This window comes from Hyaena hyaena, unplaced genomic scaffold, assembly GCF_003009895.1.
Source record: "Hyaena hyaena isolate Hyena2069 unplaced genomic scaffold, ASM300989v1 scaffold_27, whole genome shotgun sequence".
NCBI classification, from domain to species: Eukaryota; Metazoa; Chordata; class Mammalia; order Carnivora; family Hyaenidae; genus Hyaena; species Hyaena hyaena.
In genome coordinates this window covers 2,018,249-2,031,023 of record NW_024080659.1, presented here as the reverse complement: position 1 = coordinate 2,031,023, position 12,775 = coordinate 2,018,249, and the positions used below count along the sequence as shown (strand labels likewise).

Below are 12,775 nucleotides of genomic sequence, written 5' to 3'. Positions count from 1 at the left end.
CTTCACGAGGAGGACACACATCATCTGTCCTATAAGACATTCTGAAGGTGGAGGGGGGGCGCAGGTCAGAGCAAGAATAGGGGCAGGGAAAAGGTGAAAGACAAACAGAGCTTTTCTTCATGGGGTCCCTCCAGTTTCTCTGTCTCAATACAGAGAATCAGGAAGATCCCACAATGAATGAAAAGACCAGTCAATAGATGCTGACAGAGATATGTTAGACCTCCCTGAAAAGATTTTTAAAAAATTTTAATGTTTATTTTTCAGAAACAGAGAGAGAGACAGAGCATGAGCAGAGGAGGGGCAGAGAGAGACGGAGATGCAGAATCAGAAGCAGGCTCCAGGCTCTGAGCTGTCAGCACAGAGCCTGACATGGGGCTCGAACCCACCAACTGTGAGATCATGACCTAAGCCAAAGTTGGACGCTCAACTGACTGAGCCACCCAGGTGCCCCATTCCATTGTTTTTACCAAAAGATCTTCTGGAAGAGGCTCTTGAATGTGTAGGGCACTGCGTGGTTTACAAAGCTACATCACTTTTGCTCTGGCCTTACAGCGCTCATGTGCTATGAGCCGACCGCCGGCACCAGCTCTCCCTCATTCGGCCTCCCCTCTGCCAGGCCCCTGGACTCCCCGTCCCCTCCCTGAAACCCCTCCATGGCTCTGCTCCTTCCTTCTTGGGACCCCAGGACCCAGGCTTCTTTCCTTCAGCAGGTGTTAGCACCCGGACGGAAAGCTGCCCCTCCCCAGCCATCAGCTTCTTGAGGTGGCTCTCCGGTGTTTGCCAGGTGCCAAGTGCCAGGGGACGGGCTCAGGGTCAGCTCCTGTCCTTGGGTAGCTGACGGGCAGGCAGGTACAGGAAGCAAAACGACGGAAGCCATTGGGGCGCCTGGGTGGCTTAGTCGGTTAAGCGTCCTACTTTCGCTTAGGTCATGATCTCGCTGTTCGTTGGTTCGAGCCCCGCTTCGGGCTCTGTGCTGACTGCCAGCTCAGAGCCTGGAGCCTGTTTCAGTCTGAGACTCCCTCTCTCTCTGACCCTCCCCTGCTCACGCTGTCTCTCTCTCTCTCTCCCCTAAAAAAAAAAAAAATTAAAAAAACAAAAACAAAAACAAAAACGACAGAAGCCAGGTCCTGGCTGACCAGGCACCGTGGGGCAGGCACCACAGAAAGTGCTGTGTGTCCGCGCAAGGGCCTGTGTCGTGCCGGCCGCCTGGTGCGCTAAGAAGCTTTCCTCACCCTCCATGGGCTCTGAGTCCTTGTCTTCCTCCCTACCTGGGTCTCCCTCTGACCACGTCCTCGCCGAATATGGCCTGGCCTGCTCCCACACGTGTCCCAAGAAGCTGATGTCCTCCTGACCCACAGGATCACAAGTCTCTTGGGGCTCAAACATGGGAAAAGAACAGGCTTCAGGTTCGAGCCCTGGTCCTGCTACCTCTTTGAGTCTCAGCTTCTTCGTTCATAAAAGGCAACTTTCTTGCCAACAGCAAGAAAGTCTTTAAAATAAGGTGAAGTACGTAAATAATCCAGGGGGTTGAATCTGGTGGATTTATCCCTCACATTCATTTCCTCTTCCTTCCAAAATCCATCGAAAATACAGGAAGGAAATGAAAAATGTTACTAACTCTCAAGTAGCCCTGCTCTGTCCATTTCTGTATTTTGTTTCTTTTTTGTGTAAAAACAGAATGCCTCCAACTGGTTGTGCCGCTGTAGTCAGGTTTCCTGTTCTAAGGGGAACACACTTCTGACCCATCAGCCATAGCGAGGCCCAGCCCCACCTGGGTCCACAGAGCTTCCTAACAAGTTCCAGAGCCTTCTCCCAAATCGGAACAAATCAGCAGCAGGTGTTTGAAGAAAGCCTCAAATACATGAGACCGTGACCAAATCAAATAAACAAACAAATGGAGGAGGGGCGCCTGGGTGACTCAGTCCATTGAGCGTCTGACTCGATTTTGGCTCGGGTCATGTTCTCACAGTCATGGGATTGAGCCCCACATCAGGCTCTGCACCGAGCATGGAGCCTGCTTAAGATTCTCTCCTTCTCTCTCTGCCCCTCTTTCCAGTTCTCTCTCTCTCTCTAAATAAGTAAACATTTAAAAAGTGGAGGAAATAGAGACAATGCAGGAAATAGAAGAAAACTTCACAGTTATAATTTATATCCCCAAAGAAGAGAAGACACACATTCATAAAACACTACAAAATAAAGCAAAAACAAAAATAATATATGTATTAAAAAAAAGAGCAATTGACTCAACAGTAAGAAAACAAACAACCTGATTTAAAAATGGGCAAGAGATCTGAAGAGACACTTCACCAAAGAAGACATGCAGATGGGGTGCCTGGGTGGCTCCACTGGCTAAGCATCTGATTTCGGCTCAGGTCATGATCTCACCGTTCATGAGTTTGAGTCCCATATCTGGTGAGCTTGAGCCCTGCTTCGGGTGAGCACACTGTATACAGAGCTCTCTCTGTATCTCTCTCTGTCGCCCATGAGATTCTCTCCCTCTGTCTCCTCCCTCACTCACTTGCACCCTCTCTGTCTCTCTCAAAAATAAATAAAATAAAATAAAATAATTTTTAAAGAAGACACACAGATGGCAAATGAGCATTATGAAAAGACACATCGTATGTCATTAGGGAACTGCAAATTAAAACAACAAAACCACACACCTATTAGAAGGCAAAAAGCCAAAACACCGACACCACCAAATGCTGGCAAGGCTGTGGCAGAAGAGAAACTGTCAATCATTGCTGGCGGGAGAGCAAAGTGGTACAGCCACATGGGAAGATAGGTCAGCAGTTTCTTCCATTGCTAAACATACTCTTTATCATATGATCCAGCAATCACACTCCTTGGTCTGTGCCCAAATACAGCAGCTTTGTTCACCACTGGCCAACAACCCGGAAGCGACCAAGGTGTCCTTGTTCAGGTGAATGGATACATGGTGGCCCATCAGACAATGGAATATTATTCAGCACGACAAAGAAATGTGCTACCGAGCCGTGAGAGGTAGGGTAGTGAAGAAACTTAAAGGCACATCACTAAGTCGAAGAAGCTCCTCTGAGAGGCTACGCACTGTATGATCCCAATCATACGCTATTATGAAAAAGGCAAAGCTATGGAGACAGTAGGAAGATATGCGGTTGCCGGGGGTGGAGAGAGGAATCAGGGGAGCACTGTTCTTAGAGCAGTAAACTCTTCTATATGATGCTTCGTGGTGAGATGTCGGTATCCATCCATCCAAACCCATAGAATGTAAGACACCGAGAGTGATCCCTATGTGAACCATGGACTTTTGGTAATGACGATGTGTCAATGACAGTTCACTCACTGTAACAAATGTCTCACTCTGCCAGGGCACGTCGATCGTGCATGTGTGGGGGCAGGGGCTACACGGCAACCTCTGTACCTTCCTCTTGGTTTTGTCGTGGAAAAGTCCTCTCAAAAATAATGACTATCAGGGCGCCTGGGTGGCTCAGTCATTAAGCATCTGACTTTGGCTCAGGTCGTGATCTCATGGTTCACGAGTCTGAGTCCCACATTGGGTGAGTCCCACTTTGGGTAAAACATGAGCCCTGCTTTGGGTGAGCCTCACGTCTGTCTCTTCCTCTCTCTCTCCCTAACTGCCTCTCACGGGATTCTCTCTCTCTCTCTGCCCCTCACTCACTTGAACCCCCTCTCCCTCAAAAAAATAAAGACTATATTTTGTAAGGAGTGGGTAGATTTTACAATATGTAAATTATACCCCAAATAATCCCTTAAAACAAGAAGAGAACTAGAAAATAAAAATAACATGAAAAGCCAATTTTTTAGTCATTAGGAATGTGGGACATTAAGAGTGTGCTCCAGAAATTAGAATTAAAAACACAGAGATGGGAAACGTCAGACAAAAGATAAGAACCAATAAAGGATTGATTTGGGAGGGTCCAGCATCCAGCTAATAAAATTATCAGAAAGAGAACAGAGGGGTGCCAGACTGGCTCAGTCGGTGAAGCATGAGGCTCTTGATCCTGGGGTCGTGAGTTCGAGCCCCACATTGGGTATAGAGATTACTTCAAAATAAAAATTTTAAAGATAAAAAGAGAGAGAGAGAACAGAGAAAATGGACAACAAGTAACAGAGTTGAACATTCTCAGAATGCCGACACAGCCTCTAGTGTGCAAGGGCCCCCAAGTGGCCACACAGTGAAACGGAAAAGACCCACCCCAAGGACTCAAACGCCAGGGTGGGGACCGCTGTTGCTCAATAAAGGGCCTTTCAGCGCGCCTTTTCCCCAACGATGTGCATGCATTCCTTTATCTTAAGAAAGGAGGAGGAACCTATTATCTGTATGTTTTTCCCCAGGTCTGCAGCACCCACACCTCTCCCCCATCACAATAAAATCAAGCACCCAGGCTACAAAAATCCCAAATGGTACGCAGGAGACATAAGATCAGACCTCCACACACCCCAGTGCCACAGGCCTCAGGCTCCGCTTCAAGCGACGTAGCCTGGCATTCGAGTCCCTCCCCATCTCCAACCTGCTTTCCTCCTGGCCACCCTCTGAGCTCCATCAACTGAACTTGCCCCAGACTACCAAGAAAAGAGGGGAGAGACACCAAATCCTTCCTAATGTCCCTCTTGACAAAGAGGGAAAATATGGGGGGAGGTGTCCCCCACCACAAAAACGACGTTGGACCTGGGACCCCAGGTCAGCCGGCCAGCACTCCTTCTTCCCCACCCCTCCCCCGCTTTCTTTTTCACTGTGCTCATCATTTCCCGTGTGTTTCCCCTCTAGCTCCAGGAGGGCTGAAAGTCCTGTCTGTCCCCTGCTGCCTGTATAGGGAGTAAAGGATGCCTGATGTGTGCTCAGGGGACGCCACATTCTTTTTAAAATTTTTTAAAAAGGTTTTATTTATTTCTGAGAGAGAGAGACAGAGAGACAGAGACAGACAGAGACAAACAGCAGGGGAGGGTCAGAGAGAGAGGGAGACACAGAATCTGAAGCAGGCTCCAGGCTCTGAGCTGGCTGTCAGCACAGAGCCGGATGCGGGGCTCGAACCCACAAACCGTGAGATCATGACCTGAGCCGAAGTCAGACGCTCAACCGACTGAGCCACCCAGGTGCTCCGGGGACGCCACATTCTTGTCCCGCCAGTGACCATGCGGGCCCTGCCCTCTTCCCAACAGCCCCTCCCCTGCTGCAGTAGCCAGGGTCTCCCCTGCAGAGAGCCTCAGCCTTCCTGGAGCCCCCTCACATGGCCTGGGTTGGGGGACACAATCTCCCCCCTCCTTGATTGCTCTCTGCTCCTAGGAGTTCCCTTAAAAGCTGCCCTCCTCAGCCCTCTCCGGGCTCGGGTTCGGGCTGGAGGCGGGGTGATGAGCGGAGGGGCAGTTAGGAAAGTCCTTTGGAGAGATGATGCCCAGCCCCGACAGAGAGTTGGTGGCGGGGCGGGGTCCTTGTCTTTGGCTGTCGTCTAAGATGGCCCACGGGCTGCCGGTCGGGGTCCTGGCAGGAAACAAAGGCAGACTGAGCTTTTGTTCGCAAGGGAATTTCATGGACCACTCACTTGGGTGTGGGCGCCAGCAGGGGGCGCTGAAAGCAATGGCGGGGGGGGGGGGGGGGCTCGGCACCCCAGGGGGCGGGGGGGGGGGGGGCATGCAGTGAGCAGGGCCAGTGAAGGGGGTTACGGTAAGCACTGCACTTGGGGGTGGGGAGGCGGGCACAGCCATTGCTGAAACCCCCGCCCGGGGCAGGATGGGAGCCAGGGAGAAGCAGCCAGAAGCTGCTGTATCTCCAGCCAGGAGCCAGGGGCCAGCGATGCCCTGGGCATCACCACCAGAGCAGGACGAAGAAAGAGGAGGTAGAGTGGCAAATGCCAAGTGGGTAGGCAAGCGACCCAAGCACGGCCAGCGGGCCAGGCGCCCCCCACGTCCTGGCTCGCAGGCTGACGAAGCCCCGGCCTGTGCTGTGAGCAGCACCACCCTGCCGGACAGTCCCCCGCCACGAGACCACCCCTGAGGACCCGCCTCAGCTCCCCCTCGTCCCCGCTCAGGCTATTTCTCCACAATTCCAAGGCCCTGAAAGCCTCTCAGCAAAGTTGGTCAGCTCTGGCGTCCGCTGCCGGCAGCGAAAACACCCTAACGTAAAAAATCTTCACCCACGAGAGGGGGGTCTTTCTCGCACCGATCATGGCCAGAGAAAAGCAGTTGCCAAGAGAGCTGAGAACCAAGCCAGAGCCAATGGGACTTGGTGTTGTGCTTGCAAAGTCGCCAGCAACCAGCCAGAAGCCCTAGAAGCCAGAGCTTCTGGGGTCACTGCCACCCCAAGAGCGGATCCTTCATTCTCCTGCGTCTTAAATCAAGATCTCCCTAAAAGGAAGCACGGGGCAATGCCTTTGCGTGGCTAAACCGAGGTCAGGTGCCCTCAGCAGAGCTTCAAGAAAGGCTGGGAGAGCGAGCCCAGGTATTCCAGTTAGGGGGGATCCCCCAAACACGGGAGGAAGGTTCCCATGGTGGGCAGCTCACAAATATGACCACTAACCAGTACGTGTGCCTTTTCAAAGGTCAGGGCACTTCCTTCAGACAGCATCTTCGGAGAGGCGTTCCTGACCTTTGGTATGGACTACCAAACCTCTTTCTCTGGAAGGTTAACCTAATTCCAGCCGCAACCCGCAAGCAGAGCACCCGCTTTGCCACACCTACATACATTCTTAAGTTTTAAAAAAATGGGCAGGGGCGCCTGGGTGGCTCAGTCGGTTAAGCGTCCGACTTTGGCTCAGGTCATGATCTCACGGTTCGTGGGTTCGAGCCCCGCATCGGGCTCTGGGCTGACAGCCAGCTCAGAGCGTGGAGCCTGTTTCAGATTCTGTGTCTCCCTCTCTCTCTGATCCTCCTCTGCTCACGCTGTTTCTCTCTCAGAAATAAATAAAAACATTTTTAAAAAATGGGCAAAATATGATTGATACTCATTGCTGTTGTCTGTTCCTACATTTTTTATTAGTTGTGTTCTACTACATATTTTTTTTTGATGACTGATTTTTCATTATTTTCCTATTTGTAGCCTGTGCTAAAATTAGCTGGCATTTGCTGAAAGGAGAGATGTATTAGGATCAGATTCAGCTGTGTAACAGGAGAAAAACAACAGAGGCTTAAGCTAGATAAAAGTTTCTTTCTCGTCCATGTAAATGAGGCTTAGGGAAGGGCAGTCCAGAGCCTGGCCTTGGACCCATTCCACAAAGTCCTGAGGGACCCAGCTCCTCCCTGATCACGCTCCACCATCTCTTTCTCTTTTTTTGAGAGATCTCTACACCCAACATGGAGCTCAAACCCACAACCCTGAGATCGAGAGTCGAGGACTCTGCCGAATGAGCTAGCCAGACTGGCCCACTTTCTACCATCTCTTGACAGGGCTTCATCCTCACTGGTCAAAGAGGTGGCTGGAGCTCCAGCCATCGCGCCCGGCAACCGGACCAACAGCAGGAAGTCAGAACAGCGCCCCACCTTTACCAAACTTCCATTTGCATCTCGTCAGCAAAGACATGTGGCTCCACCGATGGAGCCTAGGCAATCAGCCTCACCACTTCGGACTGAGGGAATAGTGGAGGATACGGAGAGGCAGGCACCCAGCTCTTCCACAGACCAGGATGAACATCACGCTGAAGACAGACCATCATGTAAGAACACTCATGACGTTAAGGATGATAAGTAAAATTTATTAGTTATGGGTTGTAGGCATAGTCACGTACTGTGGTGCACGTTATATGGCACTTGTTATGTATTACTCCTTCCCACAGCCTTGGGAAGGAGATACTATTACTATCCTCAGTTTACAGAGGAGGAAACTGAGGCAGAGAGGTACAAGAACCTGCCCAAGGTCTCCCGGCTAACAGGTGGCACCACCTGGCTTTGAATGCTGGCGGCCTGACTCCAGAACCGCCAGGGCACGACACAACTAAAGAGACAATGCTCAGCAGCAATTACAGAGCCGAGCCGAGGGAGCCCACTGAGCTCACCCCGGGGCCTTCCTGACTTGGGAGAGGGGACCTGGGCCAGAGCCGCTTTCTCACTCTGTGCCTCTGGATACTTCATTCGTTCGTCCATTCCACAGAGGCTTAACACCACAGAGATTAACACCCGTTAACATTTGCAGTGAGCTAATGCCGGGGTTTGCCGCTCCTTAAGGGCAGAAACTGTGTCCCCAACGGCTAGCACAAAGCAGGTGCTCAAAAGATATCTGATCTGTGATTGAACGCACGTACCGGGCTGTGATGTGTGCAAAGCGTGCTGGAATGACATGGACCTGGCCCGTTTGCACTCAGGGCCTGGTAGAGAAGACTAACAGGTGGGCCCCTCGGGGAACAACTGAGTGGGCAAAGGTGGGGGGCGGGGGGTGGTCCCATGGGGACAGATCTGGTGTGGGTAGATTGTGCGTGAGGAGTCACAGGCAGTCAGGGGATGAGGTCCTTAGGTACCAAGCCTAAGCCAGACTTAAAATTCCTCTCAAGTCCAAGGTGAGCAACAGCCTCAACCCTGAGGCTGTAGGGAGCCACCAGAGGCTTGAGGCAGGTGAGGACAAGGCAGCCCTCCAGAGTGTTCTGCAGCCTGTGCTGAGGATGGAAAGGAGGGAGGGAGGGAACCGAAGCGGGGGCATCTGGGGAGAGGCTGGGGGTGATGAGCACCAAGGAGACCCCACGGAGGCCTGGAGCCTAAAAGCAGACAGGAGCGATGGGCCCCAGGAATTGCTGGGAGACAGACAGCAGGACACCCTGGCTTGTGAGGGCGACCAGGCAAGAGGGGGGTTTTCAGGGCTGAGAGAATGGGACACCACTAAGGGGGGTCTAGTGGGGAGTCTGAGGGGGGATGGGGGCTGAAGTGAAAGGTTTGGGAGATGGAAGGGGGGTGGGGTGAGGTGAAGAGAAGAGAGGCCCTGCGCTCAGTGCTCAGTGCCAGACAGATCCCCGGGGGACTCTGTGGGAGGGGGGAGGAGGGGGCCTGAGGGGCCAGAGCAAGGGGGACTGGGGGGGGGCTGGAGAGGGGCCCTGGCTTGAGCTGGGGCAGACAGCAGTTGGACGCCTGCACGCTGTGCTCATGGCTCAGAAATGTACCAGGCCTGCCAGGAGACGGCCTGGCCCCCGCTGCCCCGATCCCCCTCCAGCCCCAGACAGGCTCCCACATCAGGAGCTCCGAGGCTGCCTCCCCAGCCCTCTGCTCCCCCATAATGGGCCTCCTCTCCCCAGAACCCAGGCATACCCACGCCCTCCCCACCACTCCTTAGCCTTCCCCCAAAGGCTGATGAAACACAGGCCAGGGAAGAAGAAAATAAACAGCCATCTGGGGGCGGGGTGGGGGGGGCGCGCATTAGGAGGCAGGGGATGGGCTGCTGGGGGTGCCGGGGGGTACCAGGTCCAGGGGGCGGGTGGCAGAGGGGCTCCAGGGAGCAGTGTGACTCAGCAGCGAGCTAACTCGCCAGCGCTCTACCCCCGACAGCCTAATGAGACGCAGGTGGTCCCCTGGCCTGGGCCCCACAGCCCCTGGCCCCCCTGACCGTGAAAGCAGATGCCGGGTCAGTGCCGGGGAGGGGAGAGGGGGGCTCTGCAGCTACAGGGGGCGGGGCCGGGGCGGCTGGCCAGGGCCCAGCACATAACTCTGGGCGGGTGCCGTCTGGGGCAGCAGACACCCGGCCGCTCTGAGCTGAACCGGCAGCATGAAGGTACTGGGGCCTGAGCCCGCTTGAGGGAAGAGGGCCCTCACCAGAGAGGGGGCGACGAAGCACAGGACACTCTCGTGATCCAGTCGAGACTCCTAAGCTGTGAGGCCCAGAGAGTGGGGGTTCTCTGGTGGGAAAAGAGGGGCCAGAGGGGGAAGGCAAGGGGCTGCTGGCAGGGGGTGCTCAGCCTGAGGGAGGGGTGCGGAGAACGCGGGGGGGCTCCGGGGCTGGTTGCAGGGGTGGGGGGAGGAGGGTTGGGGTAAGGTGACCTCTCGTCGTGTCCCAGGCCCTCCTGGTCCTGCCGCTGCTGCTGCTTCTCTCCACGCCCCCCTGCGCCCCCCAGGTCTCTGGGATCCGGGGAGACGGTAAGCGGCCTGGCCAGCGGGCTGGGCGAGGAGAGGTTTCTCCAGGCCATCGTACTGGGAGCCAGGGCCTCCTCTAAGGCACCGGGCAGGTGGAGATGATCTTTGAGCATCCCCTCCCGCCCCCCCCCCCAAAGAAATGCCTTGATGGCCTGTGGCCCTGGGAATGGGGGCAAGCTGCGGGGCGCCGGGTATGCCTTGGTCCCCTTCTCCTCACCCTCCCCGCCCCTGCCCCCAGCTCTGGAGAAGTTTTGCCTTCAGCAGCCCCTGGACTGCGATGACATCTACGCCCAGGGCTACCAGGAGGACGGCGTGTACCTCATCTACCCCTCGGGCCCCAGCGTGCCCGTGCCCGTCTTCTGTGACATGACCACCACGGGCGGCAAGTGGACGGTGAGTGGCAGGACGGAGCGGAGGGGGCCGGGTTCTTGCCCCCGCGGTGGGACCGAGCCTCCCCTCTGGGAGCTTCAGTCTGGTCGTCTCTAACGGGGATCACGGTACCCCCAGCGCAGCCTGGGAGCCGCTGCCGACACCGAATTCTAGGTGCTTAACGCAGGTTAGTGCCTGTATCCTCACAAAAATCCTGGGAGAAAGGTACCTTCTACAGAGGAACTGAAGCCCAGAGAGGTGAAGTCGTTTGCCCAAAGTCACACAGCCCGGAACTCACTGCCAGCTGCCTGAACTCTCGAACGACTCCCCTGCCTTAACCCTTCCCTGGCACTCAGGAGCTGCTCACCGAGAGGTCTGGTGCCAACATGCGCCTTGTTTTAGGCCCCAATCTGGTCCTCCAACAAAGTCCCTCAGCATCACAGGGTCCGTACCTGCGTGAGGCCCCCACCCCCTGGGCTCTTCATCGTCCAGGCCTGTCCTCTGTGCTCCAGGTTTTCCAGAAGAGATTCAATGGCTCCGTGAGTTTTTTCCGGGGCTGGAATGACTATAAGCTGGGCTTCGGCCGTGCCGACGGGGAGTACTGGCTGGGTAAGTACTGGCTGGGTAAGGCTGAGTCCCGTGGGCTGGGGGCTGCCCTGGGCCAGAGCTTTGCTGAGCAGCTGCCCCTCCCCCCCCCGCAGGGCTGCAGAACCTGCACCTCCTGACGCTGAAGCAGAAGTACGAGCTGCGAGTGGACCTGGAGGACTTTGAGAACAACACGGCCTCGGCCAAGTACGCTGAATTCTCCATCTCGCCCAACGCGGTCAGTGCTGAGGAGGACGGCTACACCCTCTACGTGGCGGGCTTCGAGGACGGCGGGGCAGGTACCCCCTGCTGCCCCCTAACCAGGGGCTGCGGGGGGAGGGGAGGAGAAGGCAGGGCTGGCCCCCAGCCCCCTCCGGGCCCCTCCCTCCCCCCCCTGCTGGCTCCCACCCAGCCTGGGCCTCGCCAGCCCAGCCCGGGGAGAAGCCGCGTCCACGCGCTCCAGGCGGTGCTGCGAGGAGCAGCTGTTTCTCTTCACTGCACGAGCACAGCTACCCTGCAGCCGACTCGGGGAGGGTGCCCCGTCCCGCCGGGCTGCCACGTGACGCCTCGCACGGCGTCACCGTCACCCCCCTCCCTGCCAGCGCGGGGCCCTGGCGCCCCGCCTCAGCGGGCCCATCCCTCCTCCCTCCGCCAGGCGACTCCCTGTCCTACCACAGCGGCCAGAAATTCTCCACCTTCGACCGGGACCAGGACCTCTTCGTGCAGAACTGTGCGGCCCTGTCCTCGGGAGCCTTCTGGTTCCGCAGCTGCCACTTCGCCAACCTCAACGGCTTCTACCTGGGCGGCTCCCACCTCTCCTACGCTAACGGCATCAACTGGGCCCAGTGGAAGGGCTTCTACTACTCCCTCAAGCGCACCGAGATGAAAATCCGCCGGGCCTGAGGGGCTGGCCCCCATCAGGCCCTGCCTTCCCCCTCCTGGCTGCTCCGGGTCTCCAGGAGTGCTCCCTCTGCGCCCTGCCCCACCCCTGCTCGCTGCTCTCTTAGCACCTGCTTCCCACAGGGGATCTCGTGGCTCCCGCCACAGCGGGTCCTGTCGCCCCCGGGGTGTCCACCTCAAGGCCAGGCCTCTGCTCCCTTCATCAAAGGCCACGCTGCCAGCAGCTTAGCCAGGCGTCCCCTGAAAGGTGCAGCCGTTCTGGCCCAGACCCGACCAGGCCCCAGGAGACTCTTCCTCGCCTCTGCCCTGCCCCAAAGGCTGAACTGCCCTCCTAGGCGGTGGGCTTCTGCCCTCCCCCTCAACCAGCTTCCGTAGCGTGGACTCTTCCGTCCGGAGCCCCCCTAGCGTGCTAGAGCGAGCTGGCATAGTCTGACCAACGCCCCCCGCGTCCTCCAGGCCGCCCGTGTGTGGCCACGGCAGCCGCACCGTCCTGAGTGTTTCCCACCCTTCGCCTCCCTCCCACCGACTCGTTCCCCAATGGTGAGCAGCACGGGCCCCAGCCCCATCTCGCGGTCATACGCAGCGTCCCCCACCGGCCTGTCCCAGACTCCCAGAGCTCAATGCCGGAACCGTATTTCACTGAGGCTACTGCACGCCACTCTAAAACAGTACAACCAAGGTAGGCATAGATATGAGGTCCCCCCACCCCAGGGTTGAGGTCTGACCACGTGAAGGGGCGGAGGGCCCCCTGTTGGGCTGGAAGCAGGTGGGGAGTGATGATCTCAATAAACCTCAGGATCTGAACGAACTGGCTTTGGCTCTTGTGCGTGCAAGTGTGTTTGCTTGGCCCCCAAACGCGGAGGACCTGGCTCCTCCC

The 12,775-nt window shown here is 56.3% G+C and overlaps 1 protein-coding gene across 1 annotated transcript; it reads left to right on the top strand.

The window, feature by feature from the left end:
• The first annotated feature begins 9,655 nt into the window (after positions 1–9,655).
• On the top strand, positions 9,656–12,707 carry MFAP4 (microfibril associated protein 4). The gene is made up of 6 exons (XM_039227350.1): positions 9,656–9,685; positions 9,969–10,047; positions 10,283–10,437; positions 10,926–11,022; positions 11,115–11,297; positions 11,654–12,707. Exons 1-6 carry the CDS (start codon positions 9,680–9,682, stop codon positions 11,899–11,901), a joined length of 768 nt encoding a protein of 255 aa, XP_039083281.1. The 5' UTR covers positions 9,656–9,679; the 3' UTR covers positions 11,902–12,707.
• The last annotated feature ends 68 nt before the right edge of the window (positions 12,708–12,775 follow it).

Excerpts from the sequence above, each read along its gene's own strand:
- MFAP4 (XM_039227350.1), top strand. Across the intron at positions 11,023-11,114 it reads CGACGGGGAGTACTGGCTGG|GGCTGCAGAACCTGCACCTC; the intron begins GTAAGTACTGGC and ends CCCCCCCCGCAG. Across the intron at positions 11,298-11,653 it reads CTTCGAGGACGGCGGGGCAG|GCGACTCCCTGTCCTACCAC; the intron begins GTACCCCCTGCT and ends TCCCTCCGCCAG.